Source organism: Prionailurus bengalensis, chromosome D3 (assembly GCF_016509475.1).
Source record: "Prionailurus bengalensis isolate Pbe53 chromosome D3, Fcat_Pben_1.1_paternal_pri, whole genome shotgun sequence".
NCBI classification, from domain to species: domain Eukaryota; kingdom Metazoa; phylum Chordata; class Mammalia; order Carnivora; family Felidae; genus Prionailurus; species Prionailurus bengalensis.
Window position 1 is genome coordinate 46,841,453 of NC_057356.1, and position 19,821 is coordinate 46,861,273.

At 39.2% G+C, this 19,821-nt stretch overlaps 1 protein-coding gene and 1 non-coding gene across 3 annotated transcripts in view; one reads left to right on the forward strand and one right to left on the reverse strand.

Annotated features, from left to right (window-relative positions):
* Window positions 1–19,821, reverse strand: part of OSBPL1A (oxysterol binding protein like 1A) — a 245,412-nt gene that overhangs the window by 189,094 nt on the left and 36,497 nt on the right. For both annotated transcript variants that reach the window (XM_043558465.1, XM_043558466.1), the window contains exon 5: window positions 1,812–1,923. In XM_043558465.1, coding sequence (XP_043414400.1) covers window positions 1,812–1,923 — 112 coding nt within the window. The remainder of the gene's footprint in view (window positions 1–1,811; window positions 1,924–19,821) is intronic.
* Window positions 533–605, forward strand: TRNAN-AUU. The gene has a single exon. It is a non-coding gene; the product is annotated as a tRNA-Asn (tRNA).

Genomic DNA, 19,821 nt, shown 5'->3' on the forward strand with positions numbered 1-19,821 from the left:
AGGACCCAAAGATGAACCCCTGGCACTCCATCAACTGGACCAACAACTGGCTCTGTTCTAGCACAAATAAGATTACAATATAATACTTCTTTAGATGCTTGAGTAAAATTTTGTTGTGACCACTGAGATCTGTGCTTCTGGGGTGAAACTCTTCCTGTCTCTAGTGCCCTACCCCATGATGTGGTTTCTGTTCTACCTATAGTCTTGGGGGGCTACTAGATGCACTCCCTGAAGTCTGAGCCACTTAAGGCGCTATCCACAAATTATATCTGGCTAAGGTGATCTCATCAGAGCAGAGTCAAATAACTTTCTCCTTCCATTTCCCAGGATAGCACCTTATTAGCTGACAAACTATACGTCAATGGAGCCCTTGTCCTTAGTGCATTTGAGTTTTGGGGAGGTAGTAGAACATGTCTTCATGATTGGCCCCACTAAATGTCAACTTGTCAGGCTAAACTAACAATCCACTCTGTCAGGTGAGCCTCAGTTCCAGGTTCTCATTTTGTTAAAATTAAAATAACAGAACAAGGGCACCTGGCTGGCTCAGTTGGTAGAGCATTTGACTATTGATCTCAGGGTCATGAGTTTGAGCCCCATGTTGGGTGTACAGATTACTTTAAAAATAAATTAAAAAACGGATAGGATATGGTCAAGGACAGGACACCTCAGCCTCCCAGTTAGATCACAATATATTAAAGGGCAGGGATCACATCTAATATGTGCAATCTCCCAAAAAAATCACATAAGACAGAGCTTTAGAGAAGATGTTTAGTTGATATGCCTGTTCATTTTAAATCAAAGGGTTTTATTTTTAAGGCAAGAGTTAAGACAGTGACCTAAGGATGTCTGACAAAACTTAAAACTTAAGCAGATTTGTCAAATTTGCCATAATATTGTATGATCAAATCTTCAAAAAAATTAAAGGTAGAAAAGTAGTAGACATGAGAAGGAGTATGGTTGATAGGCTGACATTTTCTAACTAGACAATAAGAGAAAATTTTAGTTTTCAAGGACAACTGGAAAATAGAAAAAAGATACTGGTTTTTACATAGCTAAACATACTAATAATTAAGAAATGCCCTTTAAATACTGAATTATCTTACCTTTCCCTGAATTGCAAAACAAAGAAACACAGGATATGTGCTTTCTACTACAGAGTAGAAATTAAGAAATCTTCTCTTCTCTAGCATAGAAATACTACCAAAAAATAATTATAGTAAAGCCCTGGCCACTCAGAGGATAATCTTAATGCATGAGAGTTTCCCAATGTAAGAATCAAAATATGTTTGTTTTATTCTATTTTAGAGAAATTGCTTTGAGTTATTGCAGACTCGTATCTTCTTTAACATAATTTAATATCTGGAGTTTCTAACGACGATGCTGATCCTTCAGGAAATTACTGTCAGCCGTTGTGCTACAATGCAGTCCTCAGGACAACGGAGCAGGCCAGCATCAAATGACTCCCACCAGCTGCACCTCTCACAGCTTCACTGTCCTCCACTTCTGTATCCTTTGTTATGATGTTTCTGCAGCCTACCAGCCACATTCTTCATGCCTCTCACTTTCTACTTTCCATTCTGTTGCAGATTTGATCATACAACATTATGGCAAGTTTTACCAACCTGTTTAAGTTTTAAAGCTGTGAGGAAAACTCAAATAATTTTGTGTCTAATCAGGGACTCCAAGATTGCATTCTCTTTAGAGCATAAGCGCAGTGTAGTCTATTCTGGCATCCCAGAAGCTTTTTCTATTTATAGTCTGAACCTTGGCTATCATTAAAGTCATTACTGTTTAAGATCCATAATATTTACCTTCAAGCATGTTCCTGATTTCTTTGTCATAAGTGACTTCTTTTGCAGTCTGTCCACTCCCATTAACAACAGTAGTATCTGCATTATATTCTAAAAGAAGCATTACCAGCTCCTAAAAAAGCAGAAAAAATGTTTTTAGTTATTACACTAAGACTTTATTATAACCCTTTTCCAAATTAGTAATTACTACCAAGTTTCTATAATAGAAACAAGAACCATAGGAATCTGTGTCTTACATCAGTTGTATCTACAATAAGTGAATACTAAGTACAGTAAGTTGAATAGAGCCAACTCTTGAATGACACAGGTTTGAACAGGGCAGGTCCACTTACATGCAGATTTAAAAAATAAATACAGCACATTACTGTAAATATATTTTCTCTTCCTTACATTTTCTTAGTAGTATTTTTTCTCTAGCTTACTTTTTTCTAAGAATAGAGTCTATAGTACATATAACATACAAAATATGTGTTGATTAATGTTTATGTTATTGGTAGGGCTTCCAGTCAGCAGTGCGCTATTAGAAGTTTTGGGGGAGTCAAAGGTACATGTAAATTTTCAGTTGTGCAGGGCTCAGTGCCCCATCCTGTGTTGTTCAAAAGGTCAACCGTACAATTTAGCTAACTGTAATAACCGATGATTACCCAGACAATTGCCAATCCACAATTAACACAAACTTCTATAATTGATTTTTAAGTAAATTATCGGATTGCTTTACCAAACTGATTCACGTGATTAAACCAAATGTATAAGTTAGCAAAGCCATTACTGAAATTGCAGCGGATAAAACATTCATTTAACGTTATTCCTACAACACCTGTTGAAAAAAAAAATTTCCCCAACAGACCTAGATTTAAAGAAAAAATGTGGGATGTATAATACATAGACCCTCATCTTCTAAAGTGATACAGACTAGGGGCACCTGGCTGTAGGCAGTAGGTAGGGGCACCTAACACTAGGTAGAACATGTGACTCAAAGTGATACAGACTGATAGGATACACTGCCAAAGGCATGGTTTGTAATGAAGCAAACACTCTCCTAAAATAAATATTCAACAATGAATAATTAACTATATCATTCATATTTACTCTAAGCAGTTAACTGCTCTGACAAATTTCGGACTAACCAGCAATGTATAGAAGTCCAGCATCACTGGTTCAGTTCAGTTATACAACTTAACAGGGCAGCAGAAATGAAGAATGCAGATTTGCAGGAGAATGCTAGAGATCTGATGTTCAATGTTAGTACCCAGGGGTACTGGTGGATGTGGTAACACTAGGGCAGGATGAAATACAATGCTATTCTAACTGCCAGGTTGATTGCATGCACAGATACATATAAAAGAATATTTGTGTCATCACGTGTTATGTTTTCCCATGAGTTACATTTTTCCTTTGGACCAAAAAATTTCCCATGTACTTTCCAAAAAAAAACTTTTTTTTTTTCTATTTACTAAGAAATGCTTAAATACAACCTAAAAAACACAGTAAGTAGAAAACAAAATACTCATTGTCCTAGTCTATGACCACTATAAACATTCTGGTGTATTTCTTTCTAATCCTTTTTTCTATGCATGAGTCAGTTTTTTTTTTTTAAACACAACTTTTATATTAAAGTTGCTTATGTTATAACTCCTTTCACCTAATATATCATGTATTTTCCAGGATATTACATAGTATCTATATAATGATCTAAAAGACTTTTCACAGCTGAATATTATTCTAGAAAATATATTATGACATTTAAAATAGAAAAATGGTTAATATTTTAATAAAGTGAATTCCAAAAAAATCTTAGAATTTTCTGTCACCTTAAAGGCAGCATTTTGGGAGAAGTGTTTTCATATGACTAAAGAAAGTAAAACAACCCACAGAATGACAGAAAATATTTACAAGTCATGCATCAGCTAAGAGACTTATATCCAGAATAAAGAACTTTAACTCAATAAAAAGATAAATAACTTACTTTAAAAATGGGCAAAGACAAAATGAACAATCAGAAAACAAAACTAAGCAAAACTTTTTAATTCCATTTACAATAGCATCAAAGGAAATAAAATACTTAGCAATAAACTCAATCACGGAGGCAAAAGACTTGTACAGTAAAACTTTAAAACATGGCTGAAAGAAATTAAAAATGACAAAAAGGGAAGACATCTAATGTTCACAGTTAGGCTTAAGACTTAATAATAAGATGTGAATACCACCCAAAGCAATTTATAGATTCACTGGAATACCTTTCAAATCCCAAGGATGCTTTTCCCAAAAATAGAAAATCCCACCCTACAAATCATATGGAATCTCAATGGACCCTGAACAAATAGTACTGGGGAAAAAAAGTAAGAGATCTCATACTGCCTGATTTCAAAATTTACCTTAAAGCTACAGTAATCAAAACTGTGGTAACGGCATAAAGACAGACCTATAGACCAATGGAAGAGGATAGAGAGTCCAGAAATAAACTTTCACATATATGCTCAAATGATCTCCAACAAGGGTGCCAAAACCATTCTAAGGGGAAAATTCCAACAAACAGTGGGAAAACTGGATACCCACATGGAGAACAAAACAAACAAAACAGAGTTGGATCTGTACCCTACACCATACACAAAAATTAAATCAAAATGGATCAAAGACCTAAGTGTGAGATCTAAAACAATAAAGATCTTAGAAGGAAACATAGCAGAAAAACTCCAAGACACTGGATATAGCAATGAATTTTGGCTATGACACACAAAGCACAGGCAAAAAGGAAACTGGACCACATCAAAATTTAAAACTTTGAACGTCAAAGGGCATATCAAGAGAGTGAAAAGGCAACCCAGAGAATAGGAGAAAATACTTGCAAATCATGAGTCTGATAAAGTTATATCCAGAATATGTAAGTAACTCCTAAAACTCAACAAAAACCCCCAAACAATCCAACTTAAAAATGGGCAAAAAATCTGAAAAAGCTACAGGCTATATGATTCCAACTACACACCACTCTGGAAAAAGCAAAACTATGGAGACAGTAAAATTATCAGTAGTTGCCCAGGGCTGGAGTAGGGAAAGGAATAAATAGGCAGAGCGCAGAGACAGTGAAAATACTCTGTATGATGCTATAATGGTAGATACATATTATTATACCTTTGTCCTAATCCAAAGAACATAGAAGATTGAACCCTAAGATAAACTATGGACTGGGGGGGGGTTCTGATAGGTCAATACAGGTTCAGCAATTGTAATAAATGGACCACTCTGGTGGAAAATGATAATGGGGGAGGCTATGCATGAATGGAGACAGGGCACATGTAAGAAATCCCTATCTTACTCCATGAATTTTGCTGTGAACCTGAAGGTGCTCAAATTTAAGACCTCAAAATAAAAAAATATATATTTTAAATAAACGGGCACAGGACTACAACCGACTGTTCTCCAAAGAATGGCTGAGAAGTACACAAATAGATGCTGAACATTTGCATTACAGACATGGAAATTAAAAACAAATGAGGTAATATTTGACAACCATTATAATGCCTAAAACTAAGAAGAATGACAAGTGTTGGCGAGGATGTGGAGAAACTGGAACCTTCATACAATGCTAGTGGGAATGTAAAATGGTGCAGATGCAGGCGCCTGGGTGGCGCAGTCGGTTAAGCGTCCGACTTCAGCCAGGTCACGATCTCACGGTGAGTTCGAGCCCCGCGTCGGGCTCTGGGCTGATGGCTCAGAGCCTGGAGCCTGTTTCCGATTCTGTGTCTCCCTCTCTCTCTGCCCCTCCCCCGTTCATGCTCTGTCTCTCTCTGTCCCAAAAATAAATAAACGTTGAAAAAAAAAATTTTTTTAAAAATGGTGCAGATGCTTTGGTAAACAGTTTGACAGCTCTGCAAAATACTAAACGGAAAGATGCTATAGGATGCAGCAATTCCACTTCTTAGGTATACACCCAAGAGAAATGAACTGAATGATAAAATCTTACACATAAATGTTCAAAGCAGCATTATTCATAACACCTGAAAAGTGAAAACCCAAATGCCCATCAGTTGATAAATGGATAAATAAAATGTCCACACAATGGAACATTATTTGTCAAGAAAAAAGAATGAAGTACTAACATATGCCATGTCATGGATGAACCATGAAAATATTAAACTAAAAGAAGCCAGTCACAGAAGACCACGTATTACATGATTCCATTTATATTAGATTCCAGAACAGGCAAATCCATAGAGATAGATGAGTAATTGACTGGGGAGGAGGGGAAGAGGAAACAGGGAGTTAGAGGAGTATGTGGCTTCTTTTTGGAGTGATGAAAATGTTCTAAAACTGTGTTGACGGTCTGTTAACATAGTTGAGTCACTGAATTGTGTACTTTAGATGGCTGAATTGTTCAGTGTATGAAACAGATCGCAAAATTGCTTAAAAAATGATTAGAGTTATTTAAGCCTGGTACCACATTGGCACACTTGAGTTAAGGAATGTTATTTCTCAACCTATTTAATAGCTCACCTAATTGCCTTATACCATTTTTGCAACTGCACAGAGTTCAAGTGATTAGCCTGATACGATCTTTAGGAAGGCTATAACAATTAATGTGGAACTTGAATGATCTAAATCCCCAAAGGGACAGACTATGGAGAATGGGCAGAGGAAATGGGATGAGCAAAGGTACAGAGAAATACCTCTGTTAAGAGAAAAGAATGTGCTTCAATAATGAGGAAAAGGGCATAGGGAGCAAATAGGGCAATGTGGAGTGTGGAGTTGCTATATGCAATTATAGGGAGCTCAGGTTGTCTGAAAGGTAAAGGGATACGTGTGGAAGGTTTCAGAAGAATATCAGATTACAAGTTGGAAAAATCAGTGGACCGCTGTGTGAAAAAGATTTAGAGCAAAAGTTCCCTGAATTTGCTTCCACAGCAGGATCAGTGTCCCCCATGAAATCTACAGAAATGCAAGTTCTCAGGCCCCATCTCAGACCCAATGAATCAGAAATGATGGGCCTGGGGCCCCCAGCAACCTGTCTTTTAAGAAGCCCTCCAGGTGAGGAATATAAGCGCTTAGGCAGGAGCAGTATCAGAAAAGGTTGTTGTTCGCTGAATCATAATTTGAAAAAAGAAGGCACCTTAAGAGACTAGTGGTTGGACTTCTAATCCAGGGACATGAATTAGACTACCTACCCGACAGGTAGGTCAGTGCCTATTTTTAATGCCTCAGTGAGTAGAAGAGGTTTTAATTTTCTTTAAGAGTCTGTTGCAGATCATTGTTCCTATGTTCAGAATAAAGTAAGCCTAACTGTGTTTCTCTATGCCAAAATTAAAGACCATCCTGCCTTCTTAACCATTTTGCCCAGACACCAAACAATGAGTCATTATCTTCCTCTTCACCTCCCAGGACCTGGAATTCCTAATCTAGTCCTGAGTAGTCAGTGGTGCTTTACAAAAGTCCCCAACTCCATCCACTTCTCCCTCACAGTCACTTGTCACCAGCTGAATATGTGGCTCTCCATTCTTGTTATTCACTTCACACGCGTAAGCTTTCAACATTATGCAAGACTCTCCACGGATCAAACAAACTTAGATAATGAATAACAAAGGGATCCCAAAATCAGAGCTGACATTAGCATACTGACCGGGCATCCCCCGCACAGGGTGGAATTAAGAGATTTCAAAATTAGAAAAGTAATTGGGGAGACAGAGCAGTCCAGGTAAAGAGCAAGGAGTTTGTTCTCAAGTGGAGACAGTAAGAAGGAGGATTTAAAGTAAAACATATTTCAACAACCAACTCAAATACTGCAAAAGGAGCAGATGTAGAGGAGGAGGAGTCCCACTTTAGAAGCATGAAGTTTCAAGATTCCTGAGGGCAGGTAAGGACGTCCAACATGCAGCCCAACAGAGGGCCTGTATGCCTGGAGAGAAGCAGGAGGTCCAAACACGTATTTCTAAATAATCCCCCAGGAAAAATAATGAAGCCATAAGAGGACGTGGCTTTCATTATGGGGAAAGTTTCAAGGGAAAAGTGAAGAGTGGTTAAAAAAAAAAAATCAGAGAAGCACCTATAATAAAGGGTAAAGAAAAAAACAACAGGAACCATCAAAGCAACCAGATATGCCACAAGAAGAGTCTCTCCTCCCAGAAGTGATCAGCTTTGTTAGGTATAGAAACATAGGTACAGAAAAATGTGATAACAGAAAATCTTAAAAACAGCAAACCACTGACACTGATGACCTTGAAGAAAACATTCAGTGCATGGGTAGAGCCAGGATCTCTACTACAAAGAGCCAAAATAACCAGGTGCTAAGGAAGCTGAAGAAGAGTAGACACATTTAAATATTTTTTAAAATTCAGAAAACCTGCATCTTGCTCAAAGGTTTCCTTCCCACCCAATCTCAAGTAGCATGTGCCCACCCCCTAACTCCTTTCCCTTTGCCCAGTTTGAATTATTTTCATAGCGTGTTAACTTCCTGTACCTACTGTCTGTTCTCCCCTATGAAGTTTGTCCGCTTTGTTCATTGTTATATCCCCTCCATGCAAAACGGCTACTCATTTAATATTTATTCCTAAATAAATATATTTTGCTTAAAATATTCCTGGTCAAGATAGCATTTTGACCAATTTGTCAAACAACTAACTACCAAGAAGGCGGAGTAAAGTATTAACTTTGAGCCTGATACCTTTTTTTTTTTTTTTAATGGGTGCCACATAGTACATTCGGCCTAGTAGTAAACAAAGATTACAGCAAAACAAAATTAACACAACTGTAAATCGTGCCCCTAAACTGCCCTAATCCACTCTGCTTAGTAAATTGTCATTCCCTCACTGTACCATTACTCTGCTACCATAATAGAATTCATCTCAGATAAAACACTTAGAGAAAAATGCCCATACCCAGATTGTTTTTTAATAATAGCTTTAGGACATAAGTCGCATACCATAAATTTCACCCTTTTAAAGCACAGTTCTGTGGCTTTTAGTATATTCACAGAGTTGTGCACAACCGGCACTATTTAATTTCAGAACATTTCATTACCTCAAAAAGAAATCTTACCCATTAACCACTCCCCAATCCTCCTTCCCCTACACCCCTGGCAACCACTAATCTACCTTCTGTCTATGGATTTGCCTATTCTGAATATTTCTATAAATGGAATTATCCAATATGCAGTGGCTTTTTGTGTATGGCTTCTTTCACTCAGCACGTATCCAAGGTTTCTTTGTGTTTCAGCATATGTCAGTACTTCATTCCTTGGTATAGCTGCCTAACATTCCAACAGTATGGATGCACCACATTTTGTTTATCTATTCATTAGTTAATGAGCATCTGGGTTGCATCCACCTTTGGGTTATTATGATGTTATGACCTTTCCCATGTTGATTTTTTTTAAAAATTAATCTACTTTTAGCAGAAATTCCACATGAAAATTTTACTGTCTTTTTTTTAATATTTATTTTTGAGAAAGAGAGAGCGCGCGCGCACGAGCAGGGGAGGAGCAGAGAGAGAGAGAGAGGGAGGCACAGAATCTGAAACAGGCTCCAGGCTCTGAACTGTCAGCACAGAGCCCGACGCGGGGCTCGAACTCACAAACCGTGAGATCATGACGTGAGCCGAAGTCGGATGCTCAACCGACTAAGCCACCCAAGTACCCGTGAAAATTTTACTTCTTGTAAAGCAATCTCTTAATGCAGTCTTCAGGTTTTAAAGTTAGAAAAAAGAAATAATTTCTACAAATTATGATCACTGAACTCTTAGAATTTAGGAGAGGTTCAAGAAAACTACTTCAACAATGAGTTGTAACTTCAATACAATTCTAAGGGAAATATCAGAATACTTTGCGGGGGGCTCACTATGTTGACACATTGTATTAGAGAAAGCAGGGAAATGTGTTAAAACATTTAAAATATAGCTATAAAAAACATACCATGCATATATGGCCAATTAATTTACAACAAAGGAGCCAAGAACATACAATGGGGAAAGGACAGTCTCTTCAACAAATGGTGCTGGAAAAATTGGACAGTCTCATGCAAAAGAATGAAATTGGACCACTGTCTGACACCATACACAAAAAGTAACTCTAGGGGCGCCTGGGTGGCGCAGTCGGTTAAGCGTCCGACTTCAGCCAGGTCACCAACTCGCGGTCCGGGAGTTCGAGCCCCGCGTCAGGCTCTGGGCTGATGGCTCAGAGCCTGGAGCCTGTTTCCGATTCTGTGTCTCCCTCTCTCTCTGCCCCTCCCCCGTTCATGCTCTGTCTCTCTCTGTCCCCAAAATAAATAAACGTTGAAAAAAAAATTAAAAAAAAAAAAAGTAACTCTACATGGATTAAAGATTTGAACCCAAGACCAGGAAACCATAAAACTCCTAGAAGGAAATGTAGGCAGTACACACCTTAACATGTGTCTTGGTGATGACTAAAGGTAACAAAACCAAAAAATTAAAAAATGAAAGTAAAAAGTAAGTGGGACTATATCAAACTAAAAGACTTCTGCAGAGCAAAAGAAACGATCGGCAAAATGAAAAGGCAACCAACTGAGGCATCTGGGTGGCCTCTCAGTCGGTTAGGCATCCAACTTCAGCTCAGGTCATGATCTCAGGGTTCCTGAGTCTCAGCCCCACTTCAGGCTCTCTGCTGTCAGCACAGAGCCCACTTCAGATTCTCTGTCCCCCTCTCTCTCTGCCCTTGCTCACTTTCTCTCTAAAATAAATAAACATTAAAAAATCTTACAGAAAAAAAAAGGCAACCAACTGAACGGGAGAAAATATTTGCAAATTGTATGTCTAATAAGGGGTTAATATCCAAAATACACAAAGAATTCCTTCAACTGAACAGCAGAAAAACAATCCAATTAAAAGATGAGCAGAGGATCCACATGGACATTTTTTGGAAGAAGGCATACAGATGGCTGACACATATGAAAAGATGCTATACATCACTAATCATCAGGGAACACAAATCAAAACCACAATGAGTTACCACCTCATACCTGTGAGAATGGTGGTTATCAAAACAGGTGTTGGTGAGGATGTGGAAAGAAAAAAAAAAAAAAAAAAAGGATTCCCACCCCTGTGCACTGTTAGTGGGAATGTGAATGGGTGCAACTATGGAAAACAGTATGAAGGTTCCTCAAAAAATTAAAAATAGAATATACGACTGGGCAATCTCACTTCTAGGTATTTATCTACAGAAAACAAAAATACTAACCCAAAAAGATACCAGCACACCTATGTTCGCTTCAGTATTATTCACTATAGCCAAGATACGGAAACAACCTCAACGTCCATCAATGGATGAATGGAATAAAGAAATGGCTGTATACATATACAATGGAGTATTATTCAGCCATAAAAAGGAGGAATATGTTGCCATTTGCAACAACATCGATGGACTGCAAGGACATTGTGCTAAGTGAATAAGTCATAGAGAAAAACAAATACTATATGATTTTCCTTACAGGAATCTAAAATAAAAACCAAACTCAAAGATAGAACAGACTGATGGCTGCCAGATGCAGGGGGTGGAGGGGTAGACAAAATGAGTAAAGCACATCAAAAGGTACAAACTTCCAGTTATAAAGGAAATAAATCATGAGGATATAATGCACAGCACAGGGACTATAGTTAATACTGTACTACATATTCAAAAGTTGTTAAGAGTAGATCTGAAAAGTTCTCACAAGAAAAATCTATTTACAGTGATGGATGTTAACTATACTTACCGTGATCATTTTGCAACATATACAAATATTGAATCCTTATGTTATATACCTGAAATTAATGTTACAAATTAATTATACCTCAATTTTTTTTTTTAAAGATTATGGGGCTTGAACTCACAACCCCAAGATCAAGAGTTGCATGCTCCACCAACTGAGCCAGCGAGATGCCCCAATTATACCTCAACTGTTTTAAAAGGTTATATTTTTTAAAAGCTAGTGACTTAAAATAGTAAGCTTTAATTATCCAATAGCCATACATGTGGAAATACAATTCCCCAAACTTAGGCAAATAAAGTATTCCTCCAAATATAAATTTTTATTGAAAAATAGCAGCAGCTGTGCATCTGAAAAATGATGCATGATTTCCTAAGATAATAAATCAAGAGCAAATTTAAGGCTAGATTTGATATTAAAAAAGTTTTTTTTTTTAATTTTTTTTTTTCAAAGTTTATTTATTTTTGGGACAGAGAGAGACAGAGCATGAACGGGGGAGGGGCAGAGAGAGAGGGAGACACAGAATCGGAAGCAGGCTCCAGGCTCTGAGCCATCAGCCCAGAGCCCGACGCGGGGCTCGAACTCACGCACTGCGAGATCGTGACCTGGTTGAAGTCAGACGCTTAACCGACTGCGCCACCCAGGCGCCCCTAAAAAAGTTATTTCTAAAAAAATTACATACCAATACCTAATATTTAATTAACATTTACAACGTATCAGACACTGTTCCAAGAGTTTCATTAACTCATTTAAATTTTCACAAAAATCCTGTGTGCCAGGTAATATTATAACCCCTCTTTTTAAAAATGGGAAAGCTGAGGCACTGAGGTCAGTATGTGTTATATACACTCATATGAAAACACACCACAGTCTACTATACAAATTCAACAAAGTTCACACTACAACGAAAGTCAGCAAGTCCTACTCATGCTTACTGACCTCTACAAGTTTTGAGAAACATCACTCTTAAATGTGAATAGCCAATTACAACCAAGATTTGAGATCTGACTGGCACAAAGGACAAAGATCAAGAGAGGTAAGGAAAAAAAACTTCAAAAGTGAAGAAAAACCTAAAAAGAACACATCCTCAGAAAAATTAGATATTTCTTTATTAAACAAGAAATGAAGATTACAAAAAAGGGAACATTTAGAGAAAAATAAAGGACTCTTAAAAAATAATAGCAAATTAAATATTCAATAGAAAAATTGGAAGATCTCTCCCATGAAAATAGGGGAGGGGAAGATACCTAAGAGGGAGTGAGTACAGGTGAAAAAAAGATAAAAGAATTAGAGAATCAATTATGGAGACCTTTTATCTGGTCACCTAGAATTCCAAAAAGATAAAACTGAATATAGAAATACACATGCATAGCCACATGTAGTTTTTTAAAGAAGCAATTCACAGCATCTTAAGACATGCTAAATATTAACTGATCCACATAAGGCACAGACACATGACCAACTTAACTAAACATTTAAGTATTAGCACAGTCTCTGAAGTTACAAGAAAAGCCTATTTCATAAGTTAACTAGGACTTGCAGATTTCACCTGGGATTTAAAAAGCTGGAAGGTGCATGATACCCCCTCTAACAAAAACAAAAATAAACAAAAAAAAAGCAGAGGGGTGCCTGGTGGCTCAGTCCGTTCAGTATCCAACTCTTGATTACAGATCATGTTCACACAGTTCAGGGATCGAGCCCTGCATCTGGCTCTGCACTAACAGTGTGAAGCCTGCTTGGGATTCTCTCTCCCCCTTTCTCTGCCTCTACCCTGCTTGCATGTTCTCTCTCAAAAATAAAGAAACTTGGGGCGCCTGGGTGGCGCAGTCGGTTAAGCATCCGACTTCAGCCAGGTCACGATCTCGCGGTCTGTGAGTTCGAGCCCCGCGTCAGGCTCTGGGCTGATGGCTCAGAGCCTGGAGCCTGTTTCCGATTCTGTGTCTCCCTCTCTCTCTACCCCTCCCCCGTTCATGCTCTGTCTCTCTCTGTCCCAAAAATCAATAAAAACGTTGGAAAAAAATTTAAAAAAAAATAAAAAATAAAAAATAAAGAAACAAACTATTTTGGGGGGGCACCTGGATGGCTTGGTTGGTTGAGCGTCCGACTTCAGCTCAGGTCATGATCTTACCCGTCTTTGAGTTTGAATCCCGCATTGGGCTCTGTGCTGACAGCTCAGAGCCTGGATCCTGCTTCGGATTTTGTGTCTCCCTCTCTCTCTGCCCCTCCCCCACTCATGCTCTGTCTCTCTCTGTCAAAAATAAACATTAAAAAAAACTTTTTTTTTTTTTATATTTTTTTCGGGATGCCTGGGTGGCTCAGTTGGTTAAGTGTCTGACTTCAGCTCAAGTCGTGATCTCATAGTTCGTGAGTTTGAGCCCTGCAGCAGGCTCTGTGCTGACAGCTTAGAGCCTGGAGCCTGCTTCAGATTCTGTGTCTCCCTCTCTCTGCCCCTCCCCTACTCATGCTCTCCCTCTCTCTCAAGAATAAATGTTAAAAATTGTTTTTAATATTTTTTTCGAAAAAGGGGAAAAAACAGATAATCTATAAAACTACTGTGCTGAACCCAGAGAAACAAGGTGGTATGGTGACCGACTATACGCCCCTCTCATTTTATTGTACTTTGCAGAGTTTTTGTTTTGTTTTGTTTTTTACACCAACTGAAGCTTTGTGGCAACCTTGCATTGAACAAGTCCATCAGAACCATTTTCCAACAGTATCTGCTTACTTAGTATTTTTGTGTCACATTTTGTTAATTCTTGCATTATTTCAAACATTTTCATTATCATTACATTTGTTATAATGATCTGTGATCACTGATCTTTAAAGTTACTATTATAATTGCTTCGGAGCACCATGGACCGTGCCCATAGCAAACAGGAAACTTATCAATAATTGTGTGTGTTCTGACTGCTCCAGTGACCAGCCATTCCCCCAATTCCCTCTCCTCAGGCCTCCCTGGTCTGGGAGACACAATGTTGAAATTAGGCCAGTTAGTAACTCTATGAAGACCTCTAAATGTTTATTCAAATGAAAAGTCACAGGTCTCTCACTTTAAATCAAAAGTCAGAAATGGTTAAACTTAGTGAGGAAGGCATGTCCACAGCTGCGTCAGGCTGAAGGCTAGGCTCTCAGGCCAAATAGCCAAGTTGTGAGTACAAAGGAAAAGTTATTGAAGTAAATTAGAAGTGCTACTCCAGTGAACACGTGAATGATTTAAAGAAAAAAAGCGAAACAGCTTTATTGCTGAAATGGAGAAAGTTTGAGTGGTCTGGATACAACATCAAACCAGCCACAACATTTCCTCAAGCCAAAGCCTAGTCCAGAGCAAGGCCCTAACTCTCTTCAGTTCTATGAAGGCTGAGAGGAGGAAGCTGCAAAAGAAACGTCTGAAGCTAGCAGAGGTTGGTTCATGAGGTTTAAGGAAAGACACGATCTCTGTAACACCAACGTGCAAGGGGAAGCAGCAAGTGCTGATGTAGAAGCCGCCGCAATTATCCAGGAGATCCAGCTAGACCATTACTGAGGGTGGCTACACTAAACAACAGATTTCTAATCTAGATGAAATAGCCTTATTTTGGAGGAAGATGCCATCTAGGACTTTTACAGTGAGAGAGAGGTCAATGCCTGGCTTCAAAGCTTCAAAGGACAGTCTGACTCTCTTGTTAGGGACTATTGCAGCTGGTGACTTTAAGTCGAAGCCAATGTTCAAATAGCATTCCAAAAACCCTAGAGTCCTTAGGAATGGTGCTAAATCTACTCTGCCTAGGCTCTAGGAATGGAACAACAAAGCTAGATGATACCGTATCTGTTTATAAATGGTTGACCAAATATTTTAAGGCCACTGTTGAGGTCTACTGCTCAGAAAAAAAAGAATCCTTTCAAAATATTACTGCCCATTGACAATGCACCTGGTTACCCCAGAGCTTTGATGCAGATGTAGAGTGGGATTAATGTTGTTTTCATGCCGGTTTACACAACATCCATTCTGCAGCCCATGGATCAAGGAGTAATTTCAACTTTTAAATCTCCTGACTTAAAAAATACATTTCATAAGGCCGTAGCTGCCATAGTGATCCTTCTCATGGATTTGAGCAAAGTAAATTGAAAAACTTCTGGAAAGGATTCACCATTCTAAATGCTGTTAAGAACATTTATGATTCAAAAGAAGAAGTCAAAATACTATCAACATTTGTGGAGTTTGGAAGAAGTTGATTCCAATCCTCATGGATGACTTTGAGGGGTTCCAGACTTCTGTGGAGGAAGTCACTGCAGATGTGGGGGAAACAGCAAGAGAACTAGAATTAGAAGTAGAGTCTGAGAACGTGACTGAATTGCAATCTCATGATAAAACTTTAACAGATGAGGAGTTGCTCCTTCTGGATGAGCAAAGAAAGTGGTTTTTTGAGATGGAATCTACTCCCTGTGAAAATGCTGTGAAGACTATTGAAATAACAAAAGTCAGAATATTACATAAATTAAGTTGATGGCAGGGTTTGAGAAGATTGACTCTAATTTTGAAAGAAGTTCTACTGTGGGTAAAATGCTATCCAACAGCCACACATGCTACAGAGAAACAGTTCGTGAAAGGAAGAGCTGATCCACGTGGCAAACTGCATTGTTGTCTTATTTTAAGAAATTGCCACAGCCACCCCAACCTTCGGCAACCACCATCGACATGGAGGCAAGACCCTCCACCAGCGAGATTACAACTTGCTAAAAGCTTGGATTATGCTTAGCATTTTTTAATCCATAAAGTATTTTTGAAGTATATACATTGTTTTGTTAGACATAATATTGCACACTTAACAGACTATAGTGTAAACATAAATTTTATATGCGCAAGGATACCAAAATATTCATTTGACTTACTTAGTTGTAATATTTGCTTTATTGCAGTTGTCTGGAAACAAACCCGCAATATCTCTGAGCTATGCCTGTAGTCTGGAATCTAAGGAAACTGCCCCAAAGTAAGCTCTGGCTCACTGTGGTAGGTATGGGAGTAAGACAGGGACTGGCCAACAAGCAGATAACATAATTCAGCTGAAATTTTTAACGAACTGCTACAGGATGAAAGGCTAGCATGAGAACCTCTGCGAGCCACAGGTATGGGGGGAAGCTCCTACCCACCTGCAGGATCTTCCCCACGGACCTCCACTTGGTGCTTAAAAAAGTGTAAAAAAAAAAAAAAAAAAGATGGAGGTTCAGGCAGGTGACCAGAAAAAGCCTTTCCCTCAGTGGTGCAAGGCCTGGAGGAGGGGGACTGCCACTGCAGCAGAGAAAGCATAAAGCCCCAGGCAAGCCTCTCTACCTCAGGTTATTCCTTAAGGAACAACACTGCTGTGAGAAGGTCGGCAAATTTTTCACCCACAGGGCACGGTGAGGATCCTCTCAGCCAAGGAAAGGGACAGCAAACAATCAAGGATCCATACCACCAAAGGTCCCCTACCGTTATGGGAGGAGCAGGGTCACTGATTGACCACCATCTAAGAAATCCCTGTCCCAGACCTACGATGGAGTTTGGACCAGGACCACAGAACTTACTCCATCCCCTCCTCTCACCACCCCCCCTCCCCAAGGCTAATAAGTACTGAAAACAAGCAAGAATAGTCAGTTCATGGGGGAAAAGCAACAGCATGGACAGAAACGCACTCTGAGGCACAAGACACACTAGGCAGGCCTAAAGCTTAGAGTAAAGCAGGAACATTATACACACACACACACGCACACACACACGCACACACACACACACAGCAAAACAACCCTCCAGAAAAATCAGCCTGCACCTTATGCAGAGGTAATACTGAATTTGGAAATAGAAATTTGAAGCCAGTGGTACACAGAAGGTAGCTATGGCAACAAGAAAACCCAAGCTCAGACCAACTCCAGACTAGACTGGCTGGGACCTCCCACACTAAGAAGAGGTATGCTCATTTCCAGGCCCAATACTATGTACCTCTGTCTCTACTAGCTTACACACACTGTTTAACATCCCATAAAAAGTTACCAGACACACAAACAGCAGGAAAAAGCAATCCACTGTCAAGAGACAAGGTCATCAACAGAATGACACAGAAATGACCAAGATGTTGAAACAGAATTAAAAATAACTAGGATTACATTAAAAGGTCTAGTGGAAAAGGTGGACTACATACATAGTAAGAGTTTCAACTGATAAGTGCAAACTATAAGTTAAAGGAAAATGCTAGAAATAAAAATCATAGTAACAGAAATAAGGAATGCCTTCTTCGATGGTATCAGGAGACATCAGAACAATGGTCAAGATATATCAGTAAACCTGAAGATAGTGATTTCTATTGACCCATGACAAAAAAGGGAAGAGAAAGAGAGGGATGGGAGAGAAAATGAAGAAACAGAACTGAGCACCTAGTGGATGATCAGTCTAACAAATGTGTAGTAAGTTACTGAAGAATTTGTATGAGGCAGTAGTTTCTCCATCTAGTAAAAATGGGTAAAAAAGTAAAAAAAAAAAAAAAAAAAAAAAAAAAAAAAGACAAAAGCATTATCTGCTATGCCCATATAATTTGTCTTCAGGAATGCCATGTTGTTAGCCTTTTCCAGAACTTCTGCAGGCCAGTCCTCCTGACCTTGCCCCTCTGAACTCACTGCTCATTACCATAATTACATCCACCTGACTTCTGATGTTTAAGTGCCACCTCCTCTACTGTCTCAGGGGACTAGGACACAGCCCCCACCCTGCACACCCCACTATCAGTGAACCAGGTCTACAATGCCATTTCCTAATGGCAGCCCTAGACTTGAGAGGATAGCTCTTAATAAGTTTCCCGGTGATGCTGGTGCTTTTTCCACCAGTCATTTCTTCCTGTTTTGGCAAATGATGTATCCTCTAAGGCCTTCCAGGCACAAAATGACCTGGTATAATCTTACATACTATGTCCAATCTAGCAAGCCTTCTTATTTAGAGCCTTCTACTGTCTGCAATGGCATTTCTGGCATTTTGACATCTATAGGGGGCCACTGCTTTTTGTCCATGCTGCTAAGGAAGCATCCAAGTAAAAATTTGTACCATCAAAAAAAGTCAATGATGAATGGTCAGAAGCTGAAGTCAGTCGCTGAAGAAGTCATGATACCTTGTCCAGTTTTCTGGACTTGAATCAGTTTTGGACTGAAAACTATTAAAGGAGAGACCTAATTCCAGAAGGAAAGATTTTGCAACACCAAACCAAACCTACACAGCTACGAATTTCCTAGACTATTCCCAAGGGGACAAATGACCTTTTATTCAAGTAACTACACTGGGGAAAAGGGAATATCCACACATCTCAGGAATTGTTAGGTATAAGGTCCAAGCTGACACTGATGCCAAGAGACCCAAAGTGTCATCTGTCTCCTTAGTAAGGGGGCATATACGAGAGCGAGATGATAAATGAAACCCTGGCCCAGGTCTGGCTCGCTGCATACACTGGGTCCACAATGACATCTAATAGTCACTCCCCGAGTCTGTGAACACATAATTGGAACACACACACTCAGTTGTTGGCAAAGTGTCACATGGCTCCCTTGGTCTATAGTGTAAGAGCCAATGGAAGGCTCTAAAATTGCCCTCCCCCATCTCTTGGCCAAGATAAATCAAAACGAATATCCCATATGGGGAGAAATGGGAGAAATTAGTGCCACCCTCAAAAACCTCAAAAGGCAGGGGTGACAGTCGCTACCATATTTCCATTTAATTCACCAGTCTAACACTGCAAAAACCAGAGGAATGTGGAGGATTGCAGAGGACTTGCATAAACTCAAATAGCCCCGATCGTAGCCACTCTGCCAGACATACTGTGTTTGCTAGATCAAGTTAATACTACTTAAGGGCATGGTACGCAGCAACTAATCTGACAAATGTAGTCTTTTCTTTCCCCATTAGGAAAAAGATCAAAACCGGTTTGCATACCCATAGACAACAGGATACACGTACAGTTTTGCCCCAGAGCCATTTGGTCATCCCGCATAACATCACACTGGGTCCACTTTATCAACGATATGTTAATAGAACCAAATGAACAAGAGGTTAGAATGTTGAAAGCCTTGGTAAGACATGATGCTCTAGGGAGTGGGAAATAAATCTTGGGGAGAATTCAGGGACTTTGTGATGTAAGTTTTTAGGCGTTCAGTGAATGCCAGGACACTGTCTCCTAAGTAAAGAACAAATTATTCCATCTTGCACTTCTCAAAATGGAGAAGTACAATGTCTGATTGGTTTCTTCCAGTTCTGGGCAGCACAGTCCATACCTGAGGATAATGCTCTGATCCAAGGCCAAGAGATCAGAGAGGCTGCCTGAACAAGTGGCTCC